This window comes from Hermetia illucens, chromosome 3, assembly GCF_905115235.1.
Source record: "Hermetia illucens chromosome 3, iHerIll2.2.curated.20191125, whole genome shotgun sequence".
NCBI lineage: Eukaryota > Metazoa > Arthropoda > Insecta > Diptera > Stratiomyidae > Hermetia > Hermetia illucens.
In genome coordinates, this window is record NC_051851.1 from 140,607,778 (window position 1) to 140,620,200 (window position 12,423).

General features: G+C 43.2%; 1 protein-coding gene across 9 annotated transcripts in view; it reads left to right on the forward strand.

Moving 5' to 3' along the window:
- LOC119650960 overlaps window positions 1-12,423 on the forward strand; it is a 299,212-nt gene that overhangs the window by 90,941 nt on the left and 195,848 nt on the right. For 8 of the 9 annotated variants that reach the window (XM_038054208.1, XM_038054207.1, XM_038054206.1 and 5 more), the window contains exon 2: window positions 6,934-7,267. In XM_038054208.1, coding sequence (XP_037910136.1) covers window positions 7,186-7,267 — 82 coding nt within the window. In that variant the 5' untranslated portion in view covers window positions 6,934-7,185. Of the gene's footprint in view, window positions 1-6,366; window positions 6,448-6,933; window positions 7,268-12,423 lie in introns of those variants that run through there. The other variant, XM_038054209.1, reaches the window with a different exon arrangement.

A 12,423-nucleotide genomic window follows, 5' to 3' on the forward strand; every position in this document is an offset into this window, starting at 1 on the left:
GCCCGTTCATTTGGCAGTTCTGTTTTCACGACGTCTCTCATCCAATCACTAGAGTTCAAGAAAACCGTCGGTCGAAGGTCTTTCCTGTTATCATAACCTATTACCAGACGTTGCGAATAAATGAATCTGGTCACGGATTGTTTTAAGATCGATCCATCCGATCCATCTAGACCTAAGAAGCCTCTACGCCTTACACCGTACTAGCTGCGTATTGCCATAGTGGAATTCGAATTGATGATCAACAGAGGGTTCTGTCGTCCCTAAAAAAACCCTTTGGTGAGGCACCTACATTGAGTCCCGAAAAAGGATGGAACCTGGAGATCATCTGGTGATTACAGGCGACTAAATACAGTCACGAAGCCTAACCGGTACTGAGCGCCTTACGTCCAAGACTCCCGACTGAACTGATTTGGAAAGATCACAAAAATCAATCTGTTGAGGGCGTATCACCAAATTCAAATTGCTAATTCACACATTCCAAGGACTGCTGCAGCCACGCTGTTCGGTCTTTTTGATTTACCATAATAACATTCGGCCTCTAGAATGCCGCCGAGTGGTTTCAATCTTTTATGAACAACGTACTCCAAGGGCTACGCTTTTGCGTTTGCTATATTGATGACGAAAAACGCTGAGGAGCACATTCTAAACGTTTGGAGTTGTCATCAATATACCCAAATATATTATTAGTAACCATCACAAACACATCCACACAAGCCAAAGATTCCGTCCTAAAAGATCTTCTTTTATCAAATTCAACAACGATGCAGCTTTTACTGGTGACGCTGAGCAATCATTGAGTCTACTGCGACATATCTACCGCAGTAAGGAGATAGTTTGTTCCCGAGTTTACACAGAACTGTTTACCATGTATTATCACTTCAAAAAAAGTTCGTTTGACCAAATATGCATGACGTACGACTATGGCCTTACACTCGTATTGGCTGCCAAGGTTCAAAAGTCGACGCCTTCTAACCGTTTGGGATGCCTATAAAAGTTTCCAATAAGTTTTCCATGGAGACGTCTTTCTCGGCATCGTCTCGTCGTAACTGTGGCGTGTATGTAATGAAGAAATGAATCGTGATATAATAGTGAGCTTCATCAAATTGCCAGAGTTCTTTAGACACGTTACAGGAAGCCTCAAAAATGGCAATTTCGACACTTGTGTGATTGTGTGAACTACTAAAGACGAAAATTTCATAGCCAATTTTACCAAGTTCGCCTTCTATGTCATAGTTCTTAGCACTACACCATCGAGTTTCTTGATTTTTCTTCACACATATCGATGCATTTCTTCTGTAAAGGCTTTAACGTTCATCATCTCATCTTCCTTTCGTGTGGATGGGTCTAATTTGCTTACGGTCTGACGCCGTCCAATAGTTTAGAACCCTTGCTCAATTAAAAGAGGGACGAAGTAGGCTACGGTTTCTTACCACGGCAGAGATAATTCTTCAGACGCTGCCTCATCTCTCCCCTGGAAGCAGCCTGACCGAAGAAGCTCGCAGATGTTATCCTCTCCATTTGCTCCGGTCCGGCATTAAGTCGATGCGGACTTAGGACTCCCCAATCCCCAATATTGTTTAGCTCCAGTCAAGCTAGAATACAATTCGCACCCTTGACGTGCTTTGCGAATTATAAAAGGGAGCGCATAACATCTTCGAGCCGCTTCAGTCACGCTGCTCCCAGGGAAAAGGTGAGGCAGCGTCTGAAGAATTGCCTCTGCCCTGGTAAGAAACCGTGGTCGTCTTCGTCCCTATTTTAATTTTGGAAACTTGGGTGTTATACCTAAGAAGAGGAGTCCATGGACCATCAAAAATGGGAGCAAGTTGCTCTCCATTTAGTCCGGTCCGGCATCAAGTCGACGTGGACTCAAGACTCTCTAATCCCTAAAAAAAAGAAATTGCTTTGCTCAATTCTCTACGAGACTGGATCCTATCCCACCGCATGGATTGAGGTGAACACCCTAGTAATTCTGTTCATCTATATATCCGAGCGGGGCTACTCTGCGCCATTGGGACTAAAAAGAAGCGGTCTTAGGAAATCAGCCCTTTTATGGATCAATTTGAGAGGCTTGGTCAATCATGTCATATCAAAGCAATATTGGCCTTCAAACCCTTTTCGTTGCGGTTTTTTCTTGAAGCGCTATATTCACGCCTCATTCGTCGCTCGAACTTTCGATGTCTCTCGGATAGCGCGCATATCATTAATTAACTGATGTTGTAAAAATTGTAAATTCGGTTTCTTGTGTTCAAATAAAATGAATTCTGTCTATATAGACACTTGGGGTGTTTCTGTTCTGGTGTTAAGTCTTGGTAATTTAACGTGAGTACCCTTCGTTTAGATGTTATCCCACTGGCTTCTTAAGGCCCAGATTGACTTTAGGGCCTCGCTGAATGCAAGACTCATATCTGTGCCGAACTAAAGAGTACGGCAGGGGAGTTGAAATGCAGAGACTTGAAGGACTCTTGTCCGCTTGGACATAACCACAACCCCCATGAAACTCTCATTAAGGGGCCAACCGCTAATGATTGAATTGAAATTACATGCTTCAGAAATTCTCCTAAGACATGCAAATTGATAATTGAGACCCTAGTTCCCATGGCACCAGTATACCAAGGGTGAGGTTTAGTTGGCGAAGCTATTTTAGTTGAGTTACTGTGTAGACTCGAGTCTGATTCCCCTTATAGTAAATTGCCATCACGTGGAGGTCCTCTTCAGGTATTTGGTTTTGATCCCGTTAGCAGGGCTGTTCGTCACCTTAGAGCACCTCTGTTCTTTTGTGGGAGATTCAAACATCCGTAACTGGTCACCCCGTATATCAAGTGATATCAAGTTCACGAACGTGTTTTCTTACGAAGCCGTGACGCTACGATCTTGCTACATTGCAATTGGATGCCCCTTTCTTTTTCAAGAAAACTATTTTCCCGCAATAGCAAAGATAAGGTTGAAACAACGGCCAGTGATGAGGAATGCGTAGGATCACTCCCTCAAAAGCAGCTCTCTATCCGACCTCATTCCTAGACCACCAAGTGAAATCAGATATGTTGCTCTCAAAAATAGTTTGATCAAACGTTTCACTGATTCGAAAGAGCGTCAAATGTACAAACCTCCGACTGAGCTAGATCTAGAAAACAAAAAGCCCTCTTCGTTTCTGAGGGAAATGCAGATTGGCTAGTGAACGCACCCGTTTATTGTAGCTGTCGAAATCCTTGCATGGACCTTGGGCACGACCTCGCATCAGTTCAGGGATATTCCAGTCATCTAATGAATCTCTGAACTTCTGGCGAGAGCCTCATGCAAAAAGAGGTCCCAAGACCAATTTGCTGCACGGTTCACCGCAGACCAAAATGCTCCTGTAGGGTAGAATGAGTTAATGCCTCCACACGGAATGGGAGCTAGTTGATTGGCAAAGATGCCGATGTGTCATTAAATACCAGCTCCAAGGATGCTATTATGGTGTAGACATAATCTGCTGAGATGGTATTAAATGGTCGAGCTTACCATCCGTAAGGTGAGTCATCATCTTATGAGCCATCAAAATCTTCACATACACTCGTTATATATATATATGGTTGCCGTTTATCCATTGGAGGGATATAGCGCGTTAATAACATCTACGCCCCATCGATCACAGTTACCTGAAATGCGCTTCAACTACACCCACGACTTCCCGTGACGCCGGCACTAGTCTACTATTCTGCGCCAAGCGCCAATGGGGGCGATCCACTCGTTGTTCATCTTACAATAGTGGATTCCACTGTCAGGCCTGTGCGCCGACTAAACTCTTTATTCGGGATAGTGTCAGGCCGGTGTATTCCGATGATACCACACAAAGAGATGTTGACGAAGGATTGTAGCTTTTGAGTAACAAAGGGGTTCACTTTCCATGCGCTACTCCCATATAGCAGCACAGAACAGTCTCAACCTGATCTTAGTGTTGAGATAACTTTATTTCCAAATTTTAGACAGTGCAGTTAAAGCGGATCTAAAGCTGTTAATGCGTCGGGTAACATCCAATCGCTCCCGAATTAATCCTTCCGCTCGTGAAGCGATGTTTGCTTCCCTTGCCTTTGTATTTTGTATAGAAAGATGAATCCAACCCACAGGATCTTTCCTTTTGGCCTCCTGCCATCATCAATGATAGCGGTGTGGCTGACGGTCAAACTCAATAGAGCTCCATTGGCCTGGAAGAAACGCGGAAGGAAACCAACGTTGATCTTGCGAACAATAATCACGATGATGGGACATATTGTAGATTATCTAAAATCAGAAGCGATGAAGAAGGAACCCCCAGAAAATTGAATGAAATATGTAAGGAGAATATAAAAATAGGCTGAGATCGTAAAAAGAAAACGCAAAAATCAACATAACGCGATAAAAGCCGAAAGGGGGATAAAATCGTACAAAATATAGAAATAAAAAGAAACCTAAAAATAAAAAATAGTGAAAATAATCAAAAGGATGAAGAAAAAATCATAGACAGAACAAGTAATCAATAATCAAAACCAGCTTGAAGACTCTCCTTTCCCTAAACTTTCAACTCTCATATACAATTTTCCAATGTCATCCCCAACCCTAAAACGTGTTTGTACCAAATGGGCAAACTGTCGCACTAAGTGCCTTAGTCAAACGGAGAAACATCGATCGAGTTGCTCCCCGTTGCAGAGCATTAGATAACACAAATCAAATCAAGAGGATTGACGAGAATTCAATCTTCCTTGTTTGAATCCAACAACAAAGTGAGGATGAAATGTTTAGGACGGAATGGCATAACATATAGTAAGCCGTGCTTCCTTGCTCCATCAAGCTTTCATCGCAGCCATCACTTCATCCCGACAAAGAAAAAGAATATTAATCGTCTCAATTCCTGAAGGAAGAGATTGCCGTCTCATAAAAAGGTAGGGAAAGACACTCCTCAAGAGTACGGAAGGTAATACCTATAAAGGCCTGTAGGTCCAGAGACTCCTGGAAGCCAATCACCTACAAGGAGCTAAGTCTCAAAGGCAAACGCAAGAAAGGACAAGCTCTTAAGGTATACGGCCGAGGAGAGAATGAGAAACACTACTATACAAACTGGGATAGGAAAATGAGGCTTAGGTGCACTTGCTCCTGGGGAAAAGGCATGCAACCTACTCTAACTTGAAAAATGAAGTCTAGCGCACGCGAAGTCTAGCCAGGAACAAAGTCCAAAAACTATTGTTTCCCTATCCCGCACATCAAAACGAAGTTGGTAGCCAGAATCGGCTATCTTCCGCGAATGTTGGGTCAAAAACCTGGGCATAACGATCATTGAACTTGCGAGCGTTGGGCCCTATCTTAGGTGCCATTTGTAATGGAATTAGTCGATAGTCGAAAGACCAGCCAGAGTGACTGGAGACGATCGAAAGGGGAAAACTATCCAAAAAACTTGAAAATTTGCCGGAATGGACCGTGAAGATTCGTCTAGAAATACTAAAGGTCCACCGAAGTATTCCGTCGACACGAGCCTGGCTAGCCAAGAGACGACAAACAAGCACGGTGATACAGGAATTCCATCTCCTGCGGGTAAACGGACAAAGATCACCACTTTCCTTCAATTTAAAATATCTGCATATGATCCTAGATCCTAAGTTAAATTGAAGAAGAAACACAAAACTTAGAATACCTAAATAGCCTGCAGTAAGGCGTTCGTGGGGAAATAGAGTCTCTGGTCAAGGATAATTCTTTGGATATACATAATCAATGTTCGTTTCTTTCCAACATACCGATGGTGTTCTAAGACTAATAAGATCCAAAAAACCACATGTGCGGGTACTACTTGGGTTCTACCGCTATGTCCGACAGATGTCCTTAATATGCTCCAATACCACCCCATTTGGATCTCCGTATTAAATGCACTATTTCGTGCGTCAGGATGCTTGTCACTGAAGTCCTATGGCTTTAGTAACATCCTAGACGAAATCACACGAGATTCTGCTCCCTTTGTTTTCGCCACAACAACTAGGTCTTAGAAACTATTGGGCGAAGCGGTCAATTATATCTACATACCCATACTACCACTGCGTTTCATTCACCTGTTTCCTCAATATTTTAGGTCAACGAATACTTTTTAAAGTCCAAAAACTCGCAATATTTTTGTCTGATTGCGAAAAATAAAATTCTTTTGAGTTTGTCCAGTAACTCTTCCTGCCAGTAGTGAAAATCGACGTTTTCCTTTTGTTTATTTAGTCCAGGTGCGAAAGATTTCCTCAAACTTTGGAATCTGGCATTTATTGAAATCTTCAAGATTCTTATTTTGCGCGCGCATCTTCTCCCTCAAAAGATACAAACCCTCCAAGTATATAATTAGCCATTTTTATTTGAATCCATTCTCTGCCAAAATACGTTTCATGTAATATTTTCTAGTGATGCTTCGACTGCGAGAAAGCCACGAACGGTTCATGCCCCATGTGAGCTGCTGTCGTGAACAAGGTGTAAAATTTACGGTCCCAATGATAAGGCAACGAAGCGCAATGACAAGCTTGATCCGCGGATTGATAACCGACAGCAAATCGTGTTTTCACTAAACTTTAGATGCATACGGAGTGCGTGTAACTTTGGTGCATGGTGTCGTCAAAAAACACAAGCCAATACGCTGAATGCGTCAAAATCACAAGCCTTCGCGTTGAAAACGATGAGTTTTGAATCTAAAAATAAATCGAAGCTCAAGTGTACTATGGTTTTGCGAATAATAATGGTCGCGCAGGTTTTGTTTGTTGTGAAACAGAAAAGAGTCAGAAATAGGAGATTTATGCTGGGAACAGTTTATTAATATATTTTTGATAAATGGCTCTCTAATTGTTCATGTCCCTAATTAGTTTTTGTTAAGACAGAAAAAGAGCTTAAATTCTATCTTAAATTTCCCAATGTCGTGCTTAACACTCAAATTAATTTGTATCTGTCTTTCTTTATTTCTAGTTCCGCGCTTCAGTTTATGACGTGAAAACATCAGCGACAAATCATCGACACAGTTTATATGTTTTGGCGGAGGAGTGAAGTGTGAAAGGTGGTCATTATCGCGTGTGCGAATGACTCCGCTAATTATGTATCGTTACTAATGTGAAAGTTAAAAAGGAAGCATTTAGCGTATATTCTTAGAGTTAGTCCTAACATAGTTACAACGAAAAGTTCGATTAAACACTTCGAGGAGATCTAGAATTTCATGGCAAAATGATGGATCCACTAGACTACGATGGGATGTTCTCGAGTACAGATACACCAACATGGATGTTGTCGCCGTTTGACCAACAAGGTGAGTTTTCCAGACTTTTTTTGGCCTTTTCTATACGAAGGTCACCAGGAGAACCTGATCCCCCGCCAAGAAGGTGGTAATTTTAACGTTGCCTATCTTCAACTGAAGAAGGAAATCTAGTGACTGTTGTTGATCACACCCTGAAAATTAATGCCATATTTATTTGTTAAGATGTAAAGTCGTTCAATCCACCTACACTCAGTTAAACTCGCTAAGATCACTGAAAACGACCCACTATAAGAACATGTCTCGCAATTGGTAAGATATTTACATAAAACTGCTGTCATCAATGCTGCAGCTCCAAGATAGCATGGGAGGTGAACATTCTACTGAGAAGCTGTCATTGCTATAGTCTTATTGGGCAGCAGACTCAGTCTGATCCTTTTTTCGGATCAGTGGCACTTCCTGTACGGTATTCTAAATTTAAGTTTCCGCAAGCTAAGTTATACTGTCAAAAGTGGATTCCTGTGATGACATCATGTTAAAGACTACTGCGAGTGATACGTCTCCGTCCCCTAGGAGTTATATCCTGATCGAAAAAGGATCCATCCCGCTGGGAAAGCGAGAGTGACCCCAGTCCAGTTTGGTCTGCAAAATCCGGGGTGAAGCTTATGAAAGTAGCCATTAAAAACGACTTGGGGAATTCACGGTAGCCAACAAGAAGCAAGTTGATGGTGCGATGGTTGAGGAGGTAGAGTGTGACCCCTCTCAATGCTGCTGTTTTGGATTGGAATCCCAGTCGTCATGGGTGTCTGTGTTTATCTCGCTGCTCTAAACTTATCCAGACCAGACCAAGTCACTTCGAACAATAACATCGCTACAGTAAATATCGCTTCAACAGCGGTTTCAGACATTCTGACAACGCAACTAGTAACCAACCACCCCACAATCGACTTGATGGAAGTTGATTATGGGGCTAACCAATTTCCCCGAAAATGGCAATAATTTTTTTTCATATATCGATTTTTCTAGGGTCAATTGTCTTCTTCCTCAGCGCGCTCGATTTACCATGAAATCACGCATCTAATTGCAATTCACCTTACCTTTGCGCTAAATGCAAAGCGGGTACCACTAGCAGAGACAGATACAACAGCCATGAGCTTCTCAACTTCCTTAACACTCCATGCCTCGTCACCGTGTGTGCTGGATCGTGTCGCAAGCGTTGTAATCCAAATTGAACAAATTCTTATGAATGTATACATTTTTCCTCTTAGGACTTCCAGCAAGAGCACGGGTACAGAGCCCTTGCGGAAGTGATTTATCGAGTAGTGTTGGTAAAGTGGAATCCACTCTACACAAAATCGCGATAAACAACTAAATATATAGACTACCAAAAGTGACAGGAGTAGCAAAATCCTACTCCGTGTAGTAGGGTGAATTCTTGCCACCTAATAGATGCAAGGGGAGATCAAGGAAATTAACGAAACTCAAACTAAAGAAGAAAACAGTGAACACGAGTCCGTTGTTGTAGCGGACAATGGCTCTGAGTCGCCGCGGGAATCCAACGAAACTCTAAATGAACCCACAGTGTTTGAGAAGTAGCTAACTCTAATGAAGGAACAAAACTTGTAGTTCATAAGGAACGCGAGAAGGGTCTCACAAACAAAGTCCCAGGAAGACCTAATTCAGGGGCTTGAAGCGGCCACTATCAAACGATATCAGAAACTCAGCAACAGCAACTAGAAGTGATGGAGTATGCACCAAGTGCAGAAGCCCTTGCAGAAGCATCAAAGCAGGCAGCACTAGCTCGTGCCAAACCAACCACAAGACAGGCTAAGACGACCAGACAGCCCATCAACACAACCGCCAGCCATTAAAAATAGAGAAATATGTCGAAAAATTTCTCCACCCATTGGAATAGAACCTCTAAATGATTTTAAACAACTCAAGCGGAACATTTTTCGTGTCCCTCCCGACAATTACCTAAATAAAAACTCAGGTAATTTCCACCAATTCATTACTAAGGCCCCCGAACTCTACCCTACGGCCAAGAAAAGTGGTGGAGAACAATAAAAACTTCGTCACCTACACCCTTCCATCCGAAAAGGCAACCAGTCTTATCCTGACCTGGGCAAACACAATGAATATTCAGTTGGATTTCTGGCTGGTCACATTTAGCCCAGCGTTCTCCGAAGCACATATCAAAAATATTAAAGTCATCATGTTCCCTTCGAACAAGTTAAAAAGAAGCAGCAACTGCTAACATATGGGTTATGAAGCAACCAACCTCACTTAACCTACCGCTGGGCAAGGGTGACCAAGTTTACGGTCGGGCGAATGCTCCAAATCATCAGAATAGACACTGAAGTACATTAATTGTGGAAACAACGACCACCCTGTAAGATACCAGAACTGCTCAAGTTTCATTAGAGTCGTGGCTAGGCGAAATGCTCAGAAGTGAGCACCATCTTCCCATCTCACACTCATTCAAACCACTCGAGCGTCGAGCCATCTTATTACCAACTCGGCTTCCACACGCTCGTCTGGTTCATTTGCACATGCCGTGCCGAAGGGCAACACACCACCCGTCCAGTCTCGTCCAGTAAGCCATTAAAGCATTCAATCTCGATTTCGTCGAAATCGCAAACCTCATTCCGTCGTAATTCATGTTTTACCAGTACTTCCCACTCGCCAACAGCTTCAAATCATTCGAAGTTACTTTCATTCCCTTTGAAAGCCAATCGTTCTCGGTCTTCGTTGCTGCCGTCTACTGTCCTCACCATTCCCTCGATAACCACGATTTGCAATGGATTCATTCCATCTGCAGCTTCCAACCAAAAACACAGGATAATGCCTGGTACCTGATAATAGGCGGAACTCTCAACCGTAGGCACCACTCTTCGTTTGATGCACGGTCGAACTACAATGAAGAAGACTCGATCGTTTTCTAGCAAAAACTTGTCCCATTTTAGCTCAGTATTTCCCATCTTCCATATAGGATATCACTGATATCTGGAGCACTTGATGATTAGCAGAAACATTACTGTTAACTCCCATCCTAATATATATCTTTTCCTGGATACCATCCCCGGCATCAGTGACCATGATTCTGTAATCCTCGGTGTGAAACTTCCTGAAGTCCAGATTAGATACTCTCCTGCTCTTATTCAATAGCATGACTCCAGCTAGTTTCCTCAACTATCGTAGTCTCATTTTGCTCATCAATAGTATCCCGGACTATATCATATTCAAAAAGACCCTTCGGGGGAAAACTATTTAGAAGTAGATACTCTTTGCAATCCTTTCACCTCCCTTAAGAAATCCGCGTCCGAATTATAACCGACTACCTACACAAAAGCTCCTCCCACATTGAATTGAATCTATCTATCTGAAAATGCTGACCTTCTGCAAGCACACCATTGCACCCTACACATTCGCGACCAGGATTTCGACCGATGTCAACGAATCAATTTTCCGACTCCAATCGATCCCATCATCCGATCACACTCGAACCACACAAAACTTCTTCGCACAGCCCCTCAATTAACCAGATCGCCGGGAGAACATTCCATAGATCCATTTTGTCACACCGAACATCGTCACGGCGTCCTATCCTCCTATCTCCGTCCTCCCCTCCTTCGCCAAGATCTTCGAACGGACCCTTAAGTCCATTATCGATAAGCACTCCAATTGCACACTGCACACTTGCTGTTCGCCAACCGACCTAATCACTCGGTCGAGCACACGATTGTTGTCCTTAAAACGAACATTCTTTGCGATATTGACCAGAGAACGCCAACCGTAGCCTACCTCCTAGATTTAAGAAAAGCATTTGATTCCATATGGATAAAATAGCACCTCTGTAAGCTAATTCTTCGTTTCCTAGATGGGCGGTAATCCCAAATCAACATCCAACACCTTTCATCCTCATACATATGTCCAGCAGTCATTCTCCAAGGTTCAGTCCTTTCAGTCATCCTGTTTTCTCTGTTCACCAACAGTGTCCATTCATCATTAACGGTGCAACAACCGGTGTAGGCCTGCCTTAGTAAGGAACTCCAAAAATCCCAGTTTTGCGCCGAAGTACACCAATTCAATACCCCTAAAAGCTGTCTACCGTCCTGACCTAAGCCATCGCTTCTTCTGAGGTAGAGTCTTCTTTTTTTTTCTATCAGCCCTTATGAACTTTCCGGGCAGGATTATCCTCACCTATACGGAATAGGTGACCCGCCCACCGTAACCTGCTAACCCGAATTTTATCCACCACCAGACGGCTGTGGTATCGCTAATAGATTTCATCGTATAGAGGCTGCGGGATGGTCCATCCTCATGTAGGGGCCAAAAATTCTTCGGAGGATTCTTCTCTGGAACGGGGCCAAGAGTCCGCAATTTTTCTTGTTAAGAACTCAAGTCTCCCAGGAATATATAAGGATTGGCAAAATCATTGTTTTGTACAGTAAGAGCTTTGACCTGCGCGGAACACTTTTTGTAAGCTGAAATAGACTCTGTTGGCTACCCATATCCCCGCCGATTTCATAAACCCTGAAAGCATCGGAGAGCACAAAAATTGGATCGACAAGTTGGTTTCCACTCTGAATTCTTCTGTACCGATCACGTTATCACCCTTTGGATTATTACGGATCATTGTCCGGAGGTAAGAGGTATTTCAACACTGGGAACATGGAGTACTAATAACTTTTATTAGAGCGACATATGGCGGTGGAAAACAGGGAAAACAGAGTCCGCACGGGTTGATATTTTCTTGCTGATAGTGTCTTCTTGTTATCGGTGCTCTCCTTCATGCCATTGCAGTTTATGTTTTCAAATCCAGGATGGTTGGCGAATGGGTCGCCCTAAAAAATACGTGGCGCAGAATGGTGGAAGGAGATTGTGGACCTCCCCTACCATCAGAAAACTAGCCTGGACCCGTTTGACATATCATTTTAGCCTAATCACATCAGTTTTTTTTTCCAGCGAAAGGCTGAAATCATGAGTGTTGCATTCGAGTCTACTTGCGCTTGTTGTATATGTCCAGCAATAAGTGCCGCAACGACGTCTGCATACCTGACCAGACGCGGCTTTTCTGGCAGACTTGGAGGCTGTCGTAGGAAGCATTCCAGAGGTCCGGCCTAGAATGGATCTCTGTGCTACTCCGGACGAGATCTCCATCCTCTGGTCTCCTAGCGTCTCATAGAGTAAGGGGTGGTCTCTCAAAT